Source organism: Lepisma saccharinum, chromosome 23 (assembly GCF_977018435.1).
Source record: "Lepisma saccharinum chromosome 23, izLepSacc3.1, whole genome shotgun sequence".
NCBI lineage: Eukaryota > Metazoa > Arthropoda > Insecta > Zygentoma > Lepismatidae > Lepisma > Lepisma saccharinum.
In genome coordinates this window covers 26,956,007-26,975,316 of record NC_139251.1, presented here as the reverse complement: position 1 = coordinate 26,975,316, position 19,310 = coordinate 26,956,007, and the positions used below count along the sequence as shown (strand labels likewise).

General features: G+C 41.0%; 1 protein-coding gene across 1 annotated transcript in view; it reads right to left on the bottom strand.

Moving 5' to 3' along the window:
• The window catches only part of Pep (Protein on ecdysone puffs), an 87,411-nt gene that overhangs the window by 18,879 nt on the left and 49,222 nt on the right, over positions 1-19,310 (bottom strand). The window contains exons 9-10 of the mRNA XM_083144691.1: positions 15,677-15,778; positions 13,773-13,857 (exon numbers count right to left, since the gene is read on the bottom strand). Coding sequence (XP_083000817.1) covers positions 13,773-13,857; positions 15,677-15,778 — 187 coding nt within the window. The remainder of the gene's footprint in view (positions 1-13,772; positions 13,858-15,676; positions 15,779-19,310) is intronic.

The following is a 19,310-nucleotide window of genomic DNA, read 5'->3' as shown; positions in this document are numbered from 1 at the left end:
GAGAGAAGGGGAGGGGCTATGCATCCTTGAACAAGATTGGGCTGTGGTAAATAATCCAGCTTTTCTTCTTTGCATTGCTTTCGGCAAGTTGTATCTGCCTGAAACAGATCGGAGATTGATATCTTTCAAGCTGTCAGATAAGTCACTGGTGCCACACTTACCAGCCTGTCTTAAACATTACAAACAAGCTGAAGAAAGGGAGGGGGAGTTCAGTTGGGTCTTATTATAGTCATATTTTAAGATAATACTGTTGAAGACAGACGTTGCAGTACTTTTTATTATGCAAAATGAAATCACAGATAAACGAATTACTAAATACTGTGACTTATTTTTAACGTGTGAATGTTTTGAAGTAAAGCAGCAATCCTACACTGTGTGCCTTTCTCTTTCTGCAAGCGTCATTTCAAATAAGCACTTTTTCCCTTTTGTTTCTATGGGATAAATTGAAGATAAAAGGCTATAACTGCTCAACCACTGCATCTTTTTAAAAAATTTGCTAAATGTACAAATGAACAAAAAGCAACGTTTTAAGTAACTTCCAACAATTAAAGAGTCCAAGGGCAAAGCAGGGGCAAAATCCCAAAGTTCGAATTTTTCCATCATTACGCATTTTTGAACGCCGTAATTTCAATCTTTTTTTCAAAGTTGTGACACGAGCATTACATATCCTCATAGAGTGGTCTTTTGTTGTGCTTCCCTCAAAATTTGGTCCAACCAGCATCCATAGGGCGGATGCTAGAAGCAAAATTCCGTAATTACGCAAAATTTCCGAATGGCGTGATTTCAGTTTTACTTTTTCAAAGTTGCGGCACAAACATTACATATTCTCATAGTGTGGTCTTTTGTTGTGCTTCCCTCAAAATCTGGTCCATCCACGGTCCATAGGGTGGACGCAAGCAAAATTACATAATTACGCAAAATTTCCGAATGTCGTATTATCAATATTTTTTTCAAAGTTGCAACACAAGCATTACATATCCTCATTGAGTGCTCTTTTGTTGTGCTTCCCTCAAAATTTGGTCCATCCAGCATCCATAGGGCGGACGCTAGAAGAAAGCAAAATTCCGTAATTATGCAAAATTTCCGAACGCTGTCATTTCAGTATTTTTTTTCAAAGTTGTCACACGGGCATTACATATCCTCTGGAGCTAAGATTTTTTTGTACTAGCGGCAAGACTGAAAAGCGCACGCTTGCAAAGGTGGCGGCTTCAACGGGAATATAGGCATGCAAGGCACTGTCCGCTAAAGGTTTTAGGTCCACTTTATGCACAGAAGGCTAATCGGGACTGGACCTACAGTTTAAAGTTGGATCCAAACCACTATGTGCCTCTACCGGGTATGGCGTTACTACAGCGCCTTGAATAACGTAGTGTGGAAAACAACCCAAGAAACTGGTTCCCCAGATGGATGAGAAACATAGATGCGATCAATGTCGGTGCTAATTTTCTTATGAAAGTAATGCGGATTTTGTTAGTTTTTGGAATATATTATGTAGATTTGTTTGTCTTGAAAGGCGGTACATGAATTGATGGAAACAGTTATATTTGTGGAGTGATTTGCAGTCACGAAATGACATTAATTTGGAAAGAAAAGTAAAATAAAATTAATAAATAAATAGCATGCGTAACACAAGAAGAAACATCGCAAAGTGATTCCGGACGTCAGGTGTTGGATTGTGTACTAGAGATTTATTATTTTTCTATGTTATTAGAATATAAATAGTATCCTGAGAGATATTTCATACCAAGGCGACAAACCACAAGTGTCGCTTGGAAGCGAGCAGTCCGTAATCAATGCAGCCTTTCGAACCGTAGGGACACAAGCTCTGACTGCACCATTTCCTCAAGGAGATTTTAGACCAAAGCGACACGCGACAAACGATACAAGGATTTCACACCAAAGCAACACGGGTCCTTCGGTCCAAGGCAACTTTTACACCGAAGCGACACATGTTGCTTGGAAACGAGGCAATCAAAAGCAACATTTCACATCATAGCAGCATGATGGGAAGCACAGGCCAGCGTTTGGTTGGTGAAATCCTCAAGCGATAAATGTCACGTGCCCCCTGTCGCTTTGGTGCGCAATCTCCCTAAAGCAAGACACTCATTGCATCGCGCATGCGCGAACAACAAACCACAGCAACATGTTGCAAGCCATTCAGGAAATGGCCCAGTTTGAGCGACGCACAAGCGACAAAGCGACACGTGTGACTTATCGTGTTGCCTATCTGTTGTTCGCACAATTAGCAGTGAACGCTTGCCAATACACTGAAGGCACCATGTCGCTTGTCACTTAGTTGGGAACTCCCCCTGTAGCGCGTCACTTCGGTCTGAGCACCCTTCCTTTAAGGAGCTTTCCGACCGAAGTAACAAATAGCACGCGAATACGCCATAGGAACGTGTCGTTTGCTGTTTGGACCCTCATGTGCAATGAATGCTATTTTACAGTCTGGAAGTGTGTGTCACTAGTGTGACAGTGTGAACATCCCATGTCGCTTGTCCCATTGGTTTGAAAGTTTCCTTATAATCATGTCGATGGCACTAAGAAAGTTTTGTGGGGTTCGTCTTGTCGTTTCATGGAATCATCATTATCATCATCGCCGCGATTAGTTTAAAGCAGAAGAAAAGAGACAGTAAATATCCAAAATACAAATGCTTCAGTGTGTATATCTTTACAAGAAATGATAATGATGATAATAATAATGAACCTAATTCATACACAAAAATTTAGTTGCCAAGAGCATTCCACGCGTATTTTTTCTCCCGTATTATTAACGAAAGTATGACAATAACAGGACGTGGTCAACTGTCTAGAATGTTCGTTAATATCTTCACGACCACTGTACCAAATATCATAGCAATTATCACATTCATAGAAATTTCATGTAAAAGAATCAGACGTTGCAGCGAAAACTCCATTTACTTCCATTTAAGCAGACGAATACCAAGCACCGGGTTCAACACCATCGCCTCTAGCGGATCATTTTCGAGTGGAACCAGCCAGAGCACACAGAACTGTGCCGTTTACCACACTACGTTATTCAAGGTGCTGTAACGTTACCACAATGCCATCGGGGAGGCAAGAAAGAAATGTCTACGTAACACCCCCCTCAAAAATCCTGGGCACGCCACTGACTCATGTTCAAAAGGATTAATCTTGTGTTATCCACAAGATAAGTTATGGTAAGACAAGAAGGAAAAATTGCATCCTTTATGTTGGATGAGTCATTGCTGTCAGAAGGGATATCGGCAAGGGACTGCTTTGGAAGAGCAAGACATAACACTGGCGCCGGCGGCAGCCTCCCTCCAGACAGACTGGCACCAACGCACAGGTGGCGGAATAGAATGTTCTGCACGTTATAAAGATGAAGCACTTGTTGAAGACAAGAAAAGCTGGACAAAGTGTTAGTTTTCTTAGTCAGCAGCTTGCTTATTCCTGAACCAAGTTACAGAAAGAAATGGCGAAGCATTATTGTATTTTAAGGGACACACGAGCAATACAAAGAAGGCTGCTTCGTGAATTGCCAGGCCTGCAGAGTGGCATGCCCAAGGGGAATTGGTGGGATCATACCCAAGCCTAGTAGAGGAGAAGGCTGGGGCCATACCTGATCACGTGGTCCTTGACGTCACGGGGCGGACAGATCACTCTACGCTCCGGTTTCGCAGCCGAATCAAAGCAGTAATTATGAACAAAAAAGAGCTGCAATTATGCCCAGAAGCTAATTGGGAATGAATACACAGACTTAGTTTGGATCCGACATAACGTATGTCCTTACAGTTGGATTACCAGCCATTTACGCACACATTTTATCGGCAGTTTATATGTCGTTACATTCCCCTGTGAAACATTAGGTTTCATGTAAAATTGGGGTTAATACACCTAGTAATGCGTTTTGTTAGGGCAGAAAGAAAAATATATGTTGAATGCGTAAAATAATTTTGTTAAATAAAAAAAGGCAGAAAGCCAAAATTATGGATAAGTTGAATATGTAAAAGTAAACCACCTCATCTATTGTTCTCTTTTAGGAGTGAGAGAGGAGCTGTTTTCACTCAACTTCTTCAAATTTGGTAACTTTGCTTCGACTATTGATATTTATTTCATCATTAATTTTCCTTATTCAGATTACAATTATGAGTCTTATGAATCTTTGAACTACACAGGGAGGAATGTGAGGAAGTTCCGTGTGTATTATGTCACAAACACTTTAAACAACTTTTGACTGAACGAAAACTTGAGACACAGAACTGAAGTCGAGGCTCACTTTATATTCGTATATATATAATCAGTGGGATGTCGAACAGGGGTGCCCACAGGCGGGTATGTGAAAGCTGGTTGAGTCCACTTAACTTGGGGGAGGGGGCGATTGTGATGAAAATTTGAATGAATAAATAATAGAACAATGGAGGACGGAAATTGAACTACGTTGTCATTTAAGCATCACTCTTATATAAATAGCAAGTTATGTATTTCCAAGGGAATTATAACAGTTACTATGCATTATTAGTGTTGTTAACGAGACTAGACACGAGAAGAGATCGAATTTTCACGCGACGAGACATACCAGTGTCGTCTCTCGGCAACACAGTATCTACTATTTGAGGTGCACAATATCCAGCCAGCTATTACATATTAAACCTTAAATTTTTATCGTGAATTCTGATGTGGAATTACCCTTGGTTGGGGAAGTTTCCAACTCTATAGTAAGGAAATTAAGCACTAGGATGGGAGATAGCCAAGTCTTGAGTAGGTATTAATTACTGTTGCGCTTAAGACTGTTGTGGGAATTTTGGTATGGCGATTGAGAATTAAATTATTTGAAGGAGGTCGAGATACAACTCTTCAATACCAACAGTGAACCTAAAATTGACATAGGAATTTTGGTGGGGGACTGGATATTAAATTGGGAGGGGTATCCTTTCAGTTTTTATCTTACTATACTCGTGAGAGCCTATATTAAAAAATTACAATATTATTATTTTTTATTCTAATAATTGTAACCCAATTGAAGTGTATGGTAGCCTGATGTTGTGTAATGAGACTACTGGTATCGCAATCCACTAACAAGTCTCGTTAGATGCGATGTGTTCAGTTATATATTGTCACCCGCTGTTTTTATTTTTTCATCGGAGATCACGACACGTCGCAACACCTCACTGAAGGCATTGTGAACTGCAACACCTCACAACCCATTAGGGTGCGAAATCATTGAAAACTGGTGAGGGGGAGTAAGTTCTTAACCTAGAACCCCCTCCCCACAAACATATGTGTGAATTATACGATGTACATATTTGTAATGTTATTAAAAGTAAAGAAATTACTCAATTAAAATAATTATTATGATTATTAATTAGAAATTAATTTGTTACTTTCATACTTATCAGATAGTGTAAAGCAGCTAACTAATTCCATTACTAACCGGTTAAAGATGTTAATAAATTATGACATAGTAGAAGTGGTTTTATTATGTGTAAGTTTTTGTTTAGTTTGTGCACTATGTTAATATAAATCAATTAGATTTCATAGTTATTATTGTTTCGCATTCTTGTTTTACTTTTACTGTGCGTATTGATGTAGATTTGTTAATGATCTCTTGAGACAGAAAGCATTCAACACTCACAACCACACTAATTTGTGTGTTTTCGATATTATTCTTAGTAAAGTATAATTGAAATTAAAAGTAATTGCTTATCTTTTCATTGTTATAACAAAAACTCTTTCCCCCGGGAAATTTTTGGTGGGGGATTTTTTAGGCCAAGATTGTTGGTGGGGGGGGGGGAAATCGCCCTCGTCCCCTCCAGGATTTCGCACCTTGGACCCAACAATCCAGAAATACAAGAAAAAAGAAGCGAAAAGAACAAAACAGATCTGCCTTTCCACATTTCTTTCCGTATGGGGTAAAGACCCAGCTGGGTTTTCTCCGCCAATGACGTCGCACCCGCGGCAGTCGCGAAAAGAGGCATGTCTGACCCCAGCCTTTCCTTCTAGTAGTCTTGGATCATAGCCCCCTCGGCCCAGTATTCCTAAAAAAAGGGCGTTGTAGGCAGGAAAAGATGGCACAATTATGGCTCAAAAAGTATACTTAAACCCCTTCCTTTCAAAAATACTGGGCACGCCACTGGCCCTGCACAGGAGTTGCAGATTCATTATCTCTTGTAAGAGGAGATTAGCAACTTTTTTGACTCTTTCCTAAACCAATATAGGATACCGGGATTGGCAAATTATTCTTACTTTTCTCCTGGCAAACAAGAAAGGAAAGTTTTCCAAGTAAGTCCCCACCCCTGCTCTCCTTCCCCCTTCTACTAGGAACCCTTATGTAGATAACGAAATGCGAATAGTGATTGAGCCATGTTCTCAATTGTCTGCATAAGTTTTTGTGGGGGGAGGCACAACAAAGACACCAGAGTCAAACGTAAAACGCTAGAGAAAGCAGCATTTTATGACTATTGTTTTGGCAATAGTTCGCTTGTTCCCCCTTCGTAAGGCAGGAGTTGAAAGTTGCATGGTGAATGAATAGGCTGCTACAAAATCAAGGAAGAGGGAAGGGAGAGGTCAACTGGCATACGGGACAGGCTTCTAGCAAATTTTCTCATCGGCGAGTTTGGAAAACGTATAAAGCGGGAAATGAGACGTTACAGTAAACATAAGATCGAGATAAACGCCCTAATGTTCAGCAGCAATGTTTTTTTTTTTCACGGAATTGGCTGAATGGATTAGCACGTAATCCTTGCTTGTACCCCTCTTACTCCCCAGCACCTTCAATGTCTATTTCTCATGAATTTGTGAATTTACAATAACGATTTAGAACAGATCAGTCCAATACAGCAAACTTTCATATACCGCTTGAGGCACCTAAAAGTACCACCTGAAATAGCGAAGAAACCAGAAACAGTAGCGATGTGAGCTTTGCGGGAAACAATAATATCAAATGGGGCTCGTAAATCGAAGGTATGGGGTGGGTCGAAAAATATCGACAAATGGGGCATCTGGAGCAGTCATATTTTTTTTAAATGGAACGATATACAATAACATGCATAATATAAAAGAGCACACGCAGAGAAACACAACGCCGTTGGTCTCATGCATCTACTGCACATAGGAACGAAGATATGGCTATGTGAAAATATGTAAACAAACTAACAAGTGGCCCACTTGACCGTCAGTACCACGGTATGTAAGACTTCTCAGGTGCCTGACAGAACTGCCTTTACGCAGAGCAAGTTTTGATAGCAGGTCCACGAGATCGTGTTAGTTCATAGCAAAGCGAAGATTATGGTGTTCTATGGTGTTCACAAACATAGAAAAAGCGGACATGATCCTGATTTATGGGGAATGCCGAAAGAATGCCTCAGAAGCCTACCGTGTGTACGCAGAGAGATATCCGGACAGATGACAGCCATCTCGACGTCTGTTTGGTAAGTTATTTATTAAATTAAGAGACACCGGAAGTGTAACACCACGAGCACGTGTGCGGAACAAGCCAACTACAGGTGAGGCAGGTGCAACAAATGTTCTCGCCGCTGTTGCTGTGAATCCGCACGTTAGCTCCCGTGAAATTGCCAGGGATGCTGGGATGAGTCAGCGAAGTGTATTGCGCATTCTGCACACACACAAGTTTCACCCATATCATATCTCCCTCCATCAGGAACTTCACGGGAATGATTTTGTGGACCGTGTTCGGTTTTGCACATGGATGTTACGACACGACACACCCGATTTGTCACGTATCCTCTTCACTGACGAGGCAACTTTTACCAATCATGGAAATGTCAACCTAAGGAACATGCACTATTGGTCGGTGACAAATCCACATTGGCTTTGCCAAGTGGAACGCCAGCGCCCATGGAGTGTGAACGTGTGGTGTGGTATAGTGGGTGAACATCTCACTGGCCCTTTTTTTATACAAGGGACACTGAATGCTGACCGATACATACAGTTTTTACAACATGAACTGCCTGTACTATTGGAGGACATACCACTTCAGACAAGGAGGGAAATGTGGTACCAACATGACGGGTGCCCAGCTCACAGTGCAAGATGCGCTACAGCATGTGTGGAAAATACATTTCCAAATCATTGGATTGGACGTGGAGGGCCTGTCAAATGGCCGGCTCGTTCCCCAGATTTTACACAGTTAGACTTTTTCCTGTGGGGAAAGCTGAAGGACATTGTCTACCGGGATGTGCCAACAACTCCAGAGGATATGCAACACCGCATTACTGCGGCCTGTAGGGACATTCCCTACGAGATGCTACATTCTGTGCAACAATCTTTGCGTGGGCGCCTCGTTGCCTGTATCGCAGCTGACAGCCACCACTTTGAACACACACTTTGACAGGTTTTCGCTTCTTACGCAGTGGTTCTTCGACATACTGTCATGGTCATTTTCATTATGCTGTAACACTGTCAAATACATGGTGCTGACGATGTCTACTGTATTTTTTCTTTAACACGTTCTGTCTTCATCTTGTCCAATGGCTTCCGACATCTCATACTTGTACATGCCGTGGTACTGACGGTCAAGTGGGCCACTTGTTAGTTTGTTTACATATTTTCACATGGCCATATCTTCGTTCCTATGTGCAGTAGATGCATGAGACCAACGGCGTTGTGTTTCTCTGCGTGTGCTCTTTTATATTATGCATGTTATTGTATATCGTTCCATATAAAAAAATATGACTTTGCTCCAGATGCCCCATTTGTCGATATTTTTCGACCCATGTTTGAAATGATGGAGAAAGAGGGTGTTCCCAGTAGCGATGGGTCGTCATTTTGCCGTCAGATGACGATCCGGTGCGAAGATTGCGTTGTTTGCGCGCGAAAAAGACAATGACGTGTTTTGAAGTTAATTACTAAGCACCCTGTTGGGTAGTTTTAGCCCTTTTTTTTGTGGGTAATTTGTTTGTTCGAACGCTGAGATAGGCAAGTTGGGACTGGACTGGGTTTAAAGTAGGATCAGATTCCGAATCGCTGTGCAGTGTGCATAGGCATGCGCATGCTAACTTATTTGAATGCCTAAAGGGGAGAGTTTCAGTTGCCTATCTGGACAATGTTAGCCTAATTGTCCTAACTTCATGTTCCTTTTATACGGAAACTGTGAAATTTTAACGTTCGTTGTACTTTACAAGAGGTCCCAGGTTCGATACCCGGTGGAGGCACACAGTGGTTCGGATCCTACTTTAAACTGTAGGTCCAGTCCCGATTAGCCTTACTGTGCATAAAGTGGACTTAAAAAAATCAATCAATCAAAATCGTTGTAACTTTAGCATTAAATCTGTATATTCAATTTTTCGTTTCCTAATGCACATTACGTCATAAAATATAAAATGTACCTGATCATTTGATTATTTAATACTCTGTGCGATTTAGAAAGTAAAGATCTGTGCTACCTGATCACTGATTATTATAGTAAACAATATCACATTGTTTTGGTAAAAGACAGAGAGGGGTCTCCCTTATGGCACAACACTGGAGCAACCATTGCGTTCTGCCGTCAGACGAGGAATGCCTACATTGTTAGATTAGGGCTGTTTATGCTAAAAAAACTAACCCAGCTAGCCTAACCTAACAACGTAGGTATTAGCCTAACAATAAAAGCATTCCTGGTCTGATGTCAGAACGTAATTCTATACAATGCCATCGGGGAGGTGTAAGAAATAATCGATTATACCCCCTCCCGCTCCATGTGAAGAGGTTGTTAGTTGTTAGTCCGCCACTGCCCTGAAGAGATCGTAGGCAAAATGTGTTCGGAGGAAGAGCTTCAATAGTTTTCTCGCGGCTGTGTATAATTCTCAGGGGTGCCATCCTCCCATCCCATACCTCCAATTTACGAGCCCCATTTGATATTATTGCTTCCCGCAAACCTCACATCGCTACTGTTTCTGGTTTCTTCGCTATTTCAGGAGGTACTTTTAGGTGCCTCACGCGGTATATATATATATATAGTATTCCTTTTCTTTGTGTTCTTCTATTTTACCATTTCAATTATATTTCAATAATAGGTTTTTCTCAGTTATACATTTTTACCCTTCTGTCCCCAATAAAACGTATAATTGAGATTTCACTGTATTTCATTCTTGACTGAAACATGGAATGTGAAATCACATGCTGTGATGTTTGTTTCTGAAAAGTGTGAGGTACATTTTCCTACCATGTTTGGTCACAAAATGCAACATACCGGCAGACGGTAATACTTGGAATTTGTGTACCATTAACGGCATATACTTTTCCAGCCTGCAAAAATGTAACACTACAGTTTTGCTTAGACTACCTATACAACAAACTACACAAAATGTATAATTTTCATTACTATGAACAGGGGTAGAAAAATACAGGCCACTTTGTTGCCTTGGCTCCTGAAAATTTTCACCTGCTACCTGAATTTTTAAATTTAGTGGTAAATATATATATATATATATATATATATATATATATATATATATATAATGGATAAAAGCAAGGAGGGCCAAAATGGCTAAGTAAAAATCAAATAAGGTAAGAGGAAACACTCACCGGACAGTAGGAAAATTCAAAATTTTCGCTAATTTATAGCATCATCGGTGTGAGAAGAAACAGAAGACTGAACCGGAAGTTGGGGTCCTGCAGAGTTGCCAGGTCCCCATTGAAGAAGAAGCGGTGCGTAGAACGAAAAAAACACTGTTTCGTCACCAGGCTCGTCGTAAACTGTGAGTGTGTAGGATGAGCTGGGAGGGAGGGCGGGAGGGTGGGTGAGGGTTGGGCATTACTGGGTGGCCTTGTTCAGGCCAGGTGGAGTGGTTGCACTCATGGCCGATATATAGGCCCTCTCCCATCTTTTGCGAACATAGGTGTTGGCTGGTTGGGGTAGGAGGTGGATGATCGCTACCCGGAAGCAGTCGTTGAAACTGATGTTGTGGTGGTTGGTGTGGACGGCGACAGTGAAGTCCAGGTTGTGGGTGGAGGAGCGGTGGTTATTGATGCGGAGGTTGAGGGCCGTTGATGTTTCCCCCAGGTAAAAATCACCACAGATGTTGCAGGTGAGGATGTAGATAAGGTTTGAGGCATGGCAGGTCCCTTTGGGATGGAGGGTAAATTTGCCAGTGGCCGTGTGCACCTGGAGGGTGTGAGAAGTGATGAGGATGGGACAGGTCTTGCACCTGGGTCGGTTGCATTTATGGGCAGGGGGGTGTTGGATGTGTGGTGAAGGTGTGTTGTGGACCAGGATGTTTTGGAGGTTAGGGGGGCGTTTGAAAACCACCCTGGGTTTGTCGGGAAATATGTTTTTGGTTTCGGGATCACTGTGGAGGATTGGGAGAAGAGAGTGCAGTGTGTGCCTGATTTTGTTGAGGTGGGGATGATATTGGGGGATGATATTGGGTGATGAGTGCAGGTGGGTTGGTGGCAGCAGGTTTCTTGGTGGTAGTGGTATGTGAGGCAGCTCGTGATATTTGCTTGGTGACCAGGATGGAGGGATATCCACGGTTAACCAGGGCCTGGTGTAGGCGGAGGTTATAATTCTGGCGGGAGGTGGGTGAAGTGTTCAGGCGCTGTCCCCTGAGGGCCAGAGAGAATGGAATTGCTTTTTTGGTGTGGAACGGGTGGGAGCTGGAGAAGTGTAGGTATTGCATGTGGTTGGTGGGTTTTATGTGGATGGAAAGAAACCTGCTGCCACCAACCCACCTGCACTCATCACCCAATATCATCCCCACCTCAACAAAATCAGGCACACACTGCACTCTCTTCTCCCAATCCTCCACAGTGATCCCGAAACCAAAAACATATTTCCCGACAAACCCAGGGTGGTTTTCAAACGCACCCCTAACCTCCAAAACATCCTGGTCCACAACACTCCTTCACCACACATCCAACACCCCCCTGCCCATAAATGCAACCGACCCAGGTGCAAGACCTGTCCCATCCTCATCACTTCTCACACCCTCCAGGTGCACACGGCCACTGGCAAATTTACCCTCCATCCCAAAGGGACCTGCCATGCCTCAAACCTTATCTACATCCTCACCTGCAACATCTGTGGTGATTTTTACCTGGGGGAAACATCAACGGCCCTCAACCTCCGCATCAATAACCACCGCTCCTCCACCCACAACCTGGACTTCACTGTCGCCGTCCACACCAACCACCACAACATCAGTTTCAACGACTGCTTCCGGGTAGCGATCATCCACCTCCTACCCCAACCAGCCAACACCTATGTTCGCAAAAGATGGGAGAGGGCCTATATATCGGCCATGAGTGCAACCACTCCACCTGGCCTGAACAAGGCCACCCAGTAATGCCCAACCCTCACCCACCCTCCCGCCCTCCCTCCCAGCTCATCCTACACACTCACAGTTTACGACGAGCCTGGTGACGAAACAGTGTTTTTTTCGTTCTACGCACCGCTTCTTCTTCAATGGGGACCTGGCAACTCTGCAGGACCCCAACTTCCGGTTCCGTCTTGTTTCTTCTCACACCGATGATGCTATAAATTAGCGAAAATTTTGAATTTTCCTACTGTCCGGTGAGTGTTTCCTTTTACCTTATTTGATTTTTATATATATATATATATATACAAATAATGAAGGAGACAGTAAACACTTATCACACGAATAGAAATAATTCAATATTTTGCGATCTGAGTCGCATTTTCAAGAAGGTAGATAAAAGATCGACGACACTTTGAGTAGAGGCACAGAATACTGACCGTAGCGTCTCTACGGTCAGTGTTGCCAGAAACAGTTGAAAGGAAACACAAAATACTTTAGCCAGTGTTTACTGTAAGGTGGGTGGGTAGTTTCGGGGAGGAGAGGAAAGAGTTACTGGTTGGCTAGGTTGAGTCCGGGGGGTATAGTGGCGTGCATGCCTGCTACATAGGCCCTTTCCCATCGCCTGCGGAAAGATGTGTCAGAGCGGGGGGGTAAAAGGTGGATGATGGCAACACGGAAGCAGTTATTGAAGGTGGTGTTATGGCTGTTGGTGTGGATGGCAACTGTGAAATCGGAGTTTTGGGTGGAGGAACGGTGATTATTTATCCTTAGATTCAAGGTGGTGGAGGTTTCGCCTAGGTAGAAGTTGCCGCAGATTTGACAGATGAGGGTGTAAATTAGGTTGGATGAGTGGCAGGTGGCACTAAGGGCATGCAATTATAATTATTTTCACTGTTGCTAGTCAAATTTTATAATTTGCAGCGATATGGCCTGATTATGGAAAGTATTGAATAGTTGAGCCTTCATTTGGAAGGCCACTCCTGTGCAAGAATTACTTAGTTTCAATCCAGTCTTGTATTAATTAATGAATTAAATATTTTAAGATCATATTTCAAAATGCGTAGCTCTATCTTAGTTGGATTCACGACTTTCATACACCATATCTGTGTCCCCTCCCACCCACAAAAAAGGGTTGGTGGTTGAATTGTTTTGTTTTTTTCTACCTCTGACTATGAACATTGAAGCAAAACTCTGGTAGAATACTACAATATGGTTCCAATGGAAAACTTACATATTAAAATTTATAAATATTTTAACTACGTACTTTGAATAGTTATAATTTTCGAACATCGTTATTGATGTGAATCCATACAAATATCAGTATAAGTTCAACATGGTTACCAGCTCAGTTGTAAAATTAACCCAGGTACACAAACATGTCTTACATTTTGAAGCTACTTCATTGTACACTTTGTGAGTTGGTGTAATTCCACTATGCAGGCATTACTGACAAATAACACAAAGTATTTTATTCAGTGAAGAAAATTCATGTGCAAAAAAAAAATGTTATTCAGATTCATAGACTCTTACCATGGTCAATTGGAATAAAATCTTCGAGATCCAAATCATCATCATCCAAGCCAATTCTTCTGGCTCTTCGTGCTTCTGCTGCTTTCTGCAATGCAAGGAATATCATATCAAATGAGGATGAATGATGATTAGACAAAACACAAAGAAATACCCATGGCCAGGCCAGGACTTCAACCCAACACTGAGTTGGCAATTATTAATATTCAATATGTATCCACTGTAACATAAACCATACAACGAAAAGTTACTAATATAACCCTATGTAAATTATTTGTTACAATTTAGTACGGATGGGCAGATATAAAATTTACTGATACCGACAGCTGATCTGATATAAAATTCCAAGTGGGACTTGAGGAACCAGAATGGGTCATTGATCTCCTTAATAAATGAATGTTTCGAGGTGACTGCAGTGCAAAAGAAGTTGCATATTTAGACATTTACTTTTTTAAAAAGTACGGCATGGAGATTATCCATAAAAATTATAACAAAATGGCATATTTTGCACTAAATTATGAGGTATTTATAGATCTATTGGATCAGTAAAATAATCTAATTTTACCAATAAACTGTTACATCATTATGTCTATATCCCCCGATACCGATAAAGTACCGATTAATCTGCCTCACCCCTACAATTTAGCATCTTGTCTTGATTAGTTTTAGTACCATTATACTAAAATGTACGTAGATGAAAACTTGAAGTGCACATGTGGTTCTTAAAAAAATTGGATTTTCTTATCAAAATATTCTACTCAACTACTAATCATATTTCTCTAACGTGTGTGTGTGTGCAGTCTTTAGTCAAAAACTGAGTTATTTCACTTAAACCAGGGGACCTAAGCAGCATGATGATACATGCTATTGAGGAAATAGCCCAGTCCAAGCACCACACAAGTGACACACGAAGCTTGTTGTTGAACTTATTTCTGAAGGCCTGATTCCAACTAACGCATGTTGCTTGCCACTTCGATTTGAATGCTGCCTAAAAATAATGCCTTGAAATAACATTATGGGTATTACACTCTGTGAGGAAAAAATAGCAACACTTGCTCGGATATGGTTTTCACAAGATTATGAAGTGAATTAAAGCAAAGCAGGATTTGTCCACCAGTAGTATTTGTGAAGGAGCGTTCTCGAATTCATTAGTAAATTGTAGAATGAGCAGGGGTGCTGAAGAGTTGCAAGGAAGCGGATAGGAGGGAGTGAGAGGCAGGAAGCATCATCGGTAGTGTTCATTCGATGGAAAACCTCTCGTTATGTGATGCCTCTCTCACTCCCTCCTATCATCGCAAATGAAACTGGAGGTGGTTTTGCGAAAATGATGACATTTATCCAACACCACCAGTTCTTTTCTATTTTCATTTCTATTTTTAAGTTTCTATGCAAGAGGCTCCCTCTGTTGCTACTCTATTGCTTTTGAGGTGCATTGTGCAGGCGGGAAGTTCGCATCGCACTTAGCACTCAACGGCTTCCATCCAACAGAGTAGCGCCAGAGGGAGCCTCTTGCATCGAAAAATAAAAAATAAATGAAAATAGAAAAAAAGCTGGGGTGTTAGTTAATGAATCTCGTGAAAACCATATCCGGGAAAGTGTCCCTATTTTTTCTTTACAGAGTGTATAAGTACAAAAAACTGGATGTGGCCTGTGGGCAGTAGTTTGGGCATCACTGATAATAACGTTTTAGCACAAACATATTTTTAAAGGTCTGCCACAAGCAAATAGAGAATTTAAAAAAATCTTCTTTGCAATATGAATGTAAGTCAACTTAAAACCCACTTGGTACAGATAACCACGATTTGTCTACACATGTATGATGAACACCATGTTCTAATGGACACAGCTAGCATAGAAGCCATAGGTGGAAATCCAAACATATTAACGCACTAGACACGCATACTTACTCTTAAATGAACAGGGGTCAGTTTGTGTTTGTCCCACTCAACGCGAGTAGCAAACTCCTTTGCACATGGTCCGCATTTAGGATGAAGGAACGTCTTCAGTTTCTGTAATTGAAGGAAATACACTTAAAACTTGTACAGATCTTCTCCCAACTACTTTACAATAATTGTCATTTTTATTATTTGCAAGCATTGCTAAATACAGGTTCACAATCCCACATCCGGAATTCCTTCACCTGGATATGCTTCACTTTATGGATATTCTCAAAATTCAAAATGATATTCTCAGGGTGGCTACAAACAAGCAATGAAATTAATTCCCCAACTTTTCCAGGACAAAATTTACATTTTTTCTTGACAACTACAAACTAAACTAAATCTATGTTTATGCAAATTGAAATAATAAACTCATACAGATCCAGGTATGGATACACTATTAATAACAGCTTCTGAAAGTTCATATACGAGGGGCATCCTGAAAAAAGCTCCAATGGTGCCTATACGCAGCACTAGTGGTCAGAGAGCGACACACACATGAAGGCAGGAAGAAGTGGCATGTAGCTGTATTCTGGTCCAGTTGCAATGCAGCCGTTTTAGGACAGTTCTAGGTTAAAGATTGCAGCTCTCCTACAGTCTCGCACTGTCTGCGATGTAGCCTACGTGTAGTAATCAGATTTCTGCACGCTCAGAATTTGGCACAGAGCCACCAGCAATCGTGAGAGGTGTGCAGACTGGACATCGTGAGTGATAGTATGGTCAGACGATGGTGTAGACAATTAACGGAAGGCCAATCGAATGTGCACAACCCCATACACCTGAGTACACGCGGGCCCTTTGCATGTACCACTTCAAAATATATACTTTTCCATGACTAATGTAACATTTATAATAGGCACATTCAGGACCCTCAAACTAGCAGTTAGCAGAACAAGATTTCTTTCATTAAGACATTTACAAACCGAATATGTGTCATATTATTTGGCCAGTGAAACATTTATTATTTTCTTTCATCCAAAGTACCCCCTAAAAAGTAGATTGTGTAGTACTTTCTTACTGACATTTGTTTCACCCCACCCTTATGCTTTCCTGCTTTTTACGTTTTTTTATTTATAGGCCCCTGAAAAACATAAAATCAGGGTTTGACTGTATAATGGTTAAAGAGTGAAAGCTTTGGGATGCTAGACACAGTGGAGGGAGAGGAGGGGGACTTACTGTTTATACAAGAGGATATTCTCCTCTTGGTCCACATAACAACTGACTCATTGAATAGGTATGATGTCACTAGCTCTTGATTGGCATAGCAACAGCTATACGACCTACAACTAAGAAAGCTATTTCTTGAACCTGGATTATACACAAGATAAAATTTTTGACACTTTCTCCATCAAAAACCAGGGTGCGCATTATACACGCATAAATACGGTAAATTACAACTGATATTTTTGTTTTATTTATGCCTAATTGGAAGGGACCTTGATTTTTTTATATTTTTTTTCAAATTGGTGTATTTTTTTACTTTTTACTATTCAATGTTATTTTTCCCAAAATTTACATTTTCTTTTTAGCACATTTTCTGGCAAATATCTGAAATTATACCTTCATGGTGTTTTTAAACTACCTTTCAAATTGTAAGTCACATGGCTTATTCCTGTTCGTGAGAGTTTGATATCTTGAAAGTTATTTTGGGAGGGTGCACCCAAAAAATTTAAATCAATCGATCTCACGTGACAGATACAGATATATTATGGGACCAAATATTGGCATTCTCTCTTTTTGACTTGTTTGTGTTGTTTCCCAAATTTCGCATTTTTGTTTTAGAACATTTTTCTGCCAAACATACCGAAACTTAATACTCCATTGTGCTATTATTTTAAATTGTACGTCACATGGTCTACATATTTTCCTGACAGTTTGATATGTTGGAACAGATTTTTGAGTAAGTAAAAGTAAAGTGCTCCCCTGCACTTTGCCATGAAGCTGTATAGGGGTGTGGAGTTAGGCCCCCACACTTTCTTGATCATGGCTAAAGGTGGGGTGATGTGATCAGCAGCATGCTCCTGGCTAAATTTATACCTCAACATGTCCTCCAGGTACCCGCTTGATATGATGCTGGGTGGGTGCCGAAGCAGTTTGAATACTTGGAAAAGATCCCGGTTCTCCTCCCCCCCCCCCCCCCCCACCTGCAGGGGATCGACCCTGGGTCTCTTGCATGGCAGTCAGATGCCCTAAAGACTGAGCTCCATTATTTATCGCTCGACAAATGCCGATGGTGCGCACTTAGCTTGGTAATTCAAAACACATCTCGCGCGACAAATACTGAAGAAGTGGCTCCCGTATGATGGTAGATATGCGGTCCTGTTAGGACCCTGCCACTTTGCTCTGTGATGCAAATGGTTTTGATAGAAGTTGAAAAAATCGTGGGAAATATATGATTTAATGTGGCTGTCGGAATTATTCCACGTATAACAAGCATTATAGTTTACTCTAGAATAAAATGTTGGAAAACTTGCACGTTCTATGAACACAAACATGGCCTAGAAAAAAGACAAGAATGTTGGATTTCATGGAATTTTTTGTTGTTTTAGGACATTTTCTTTAAAAACGCCAACAACTCTCATCTTATGCCAAATTTGCATTATTTCGATATTTCGAACGAGCGAAAAATGTGTCCAGACATCACTGCACATTCATAAACGCAACTTCGCAGCAATTACCATTTTTCATGGTTTTCGAATTTGCAAAAAATGAATTTGAAATACTTTCCGGCCACCCCTCGTATAAATCAGTAGATTGAAAATGAAAATTTTGCAGGGCTGACAGAGAAAAGTCAATTCTTGAAGAAAGTGATTTGCTCTTATGATTGAATGATTCGAGTAAATATATTAAAATATTTTTGTATTTATTATTAGTATTTTATATCATAATATTGGACATTAACTTCACTCAGTGCCAGATAAATGAGCATCTCTCATGAGTTTAGACAAACAGCACAGAGAGTGGCACTAATTTCATTGCAATACTGTTGTTGTTGCAGTAAATTTGAGGTTGGGAGCATGCACTTGCCAAATTTTTATAACGTTCATCAATGCAGATTTATGTTTGACTTCTTCGTGATAGTATTCAATATACCGTTTTGCTGGATTCTTCTTGATATCTAAGAATAATGCAATGTCATTGTAAACGTATGGTAATTTGTGCGAAACCAGTAATACGTCAGGATGATGAAAGAAAAACCTTCGCAAGCACTGCTACATTAAATAAGGTGAAATGAGCCAGAAGAGTAATAAAATTCCAGCAGCATATTTGCAGTCTAAAGCTCTTGTTTATGCATGCGATTTTTGTTGAACGTTGCAGTCCAAAGACATCCAACAAAAATAAATTCCATAAGATTGCCATGCATGCAATTTCTGTCGCATGTTGTAGTGAGATACTTTGTCAGGTGGCGATATTCGGCAAAAATTGTATGTATCAATGGAGCCTATTTCCCTCAGTTTGTCCAACAAAATGCCTTACTATGAAGTCCGACAACTATCGGACGGGGCTACCCGCTCCCATCCCCTCCATCTGTTGACAGTTCTGTCCCTTTACTACTCCCATAGAGACAAGAAAAAATTATAAGTCAATGCATTTTCCACAT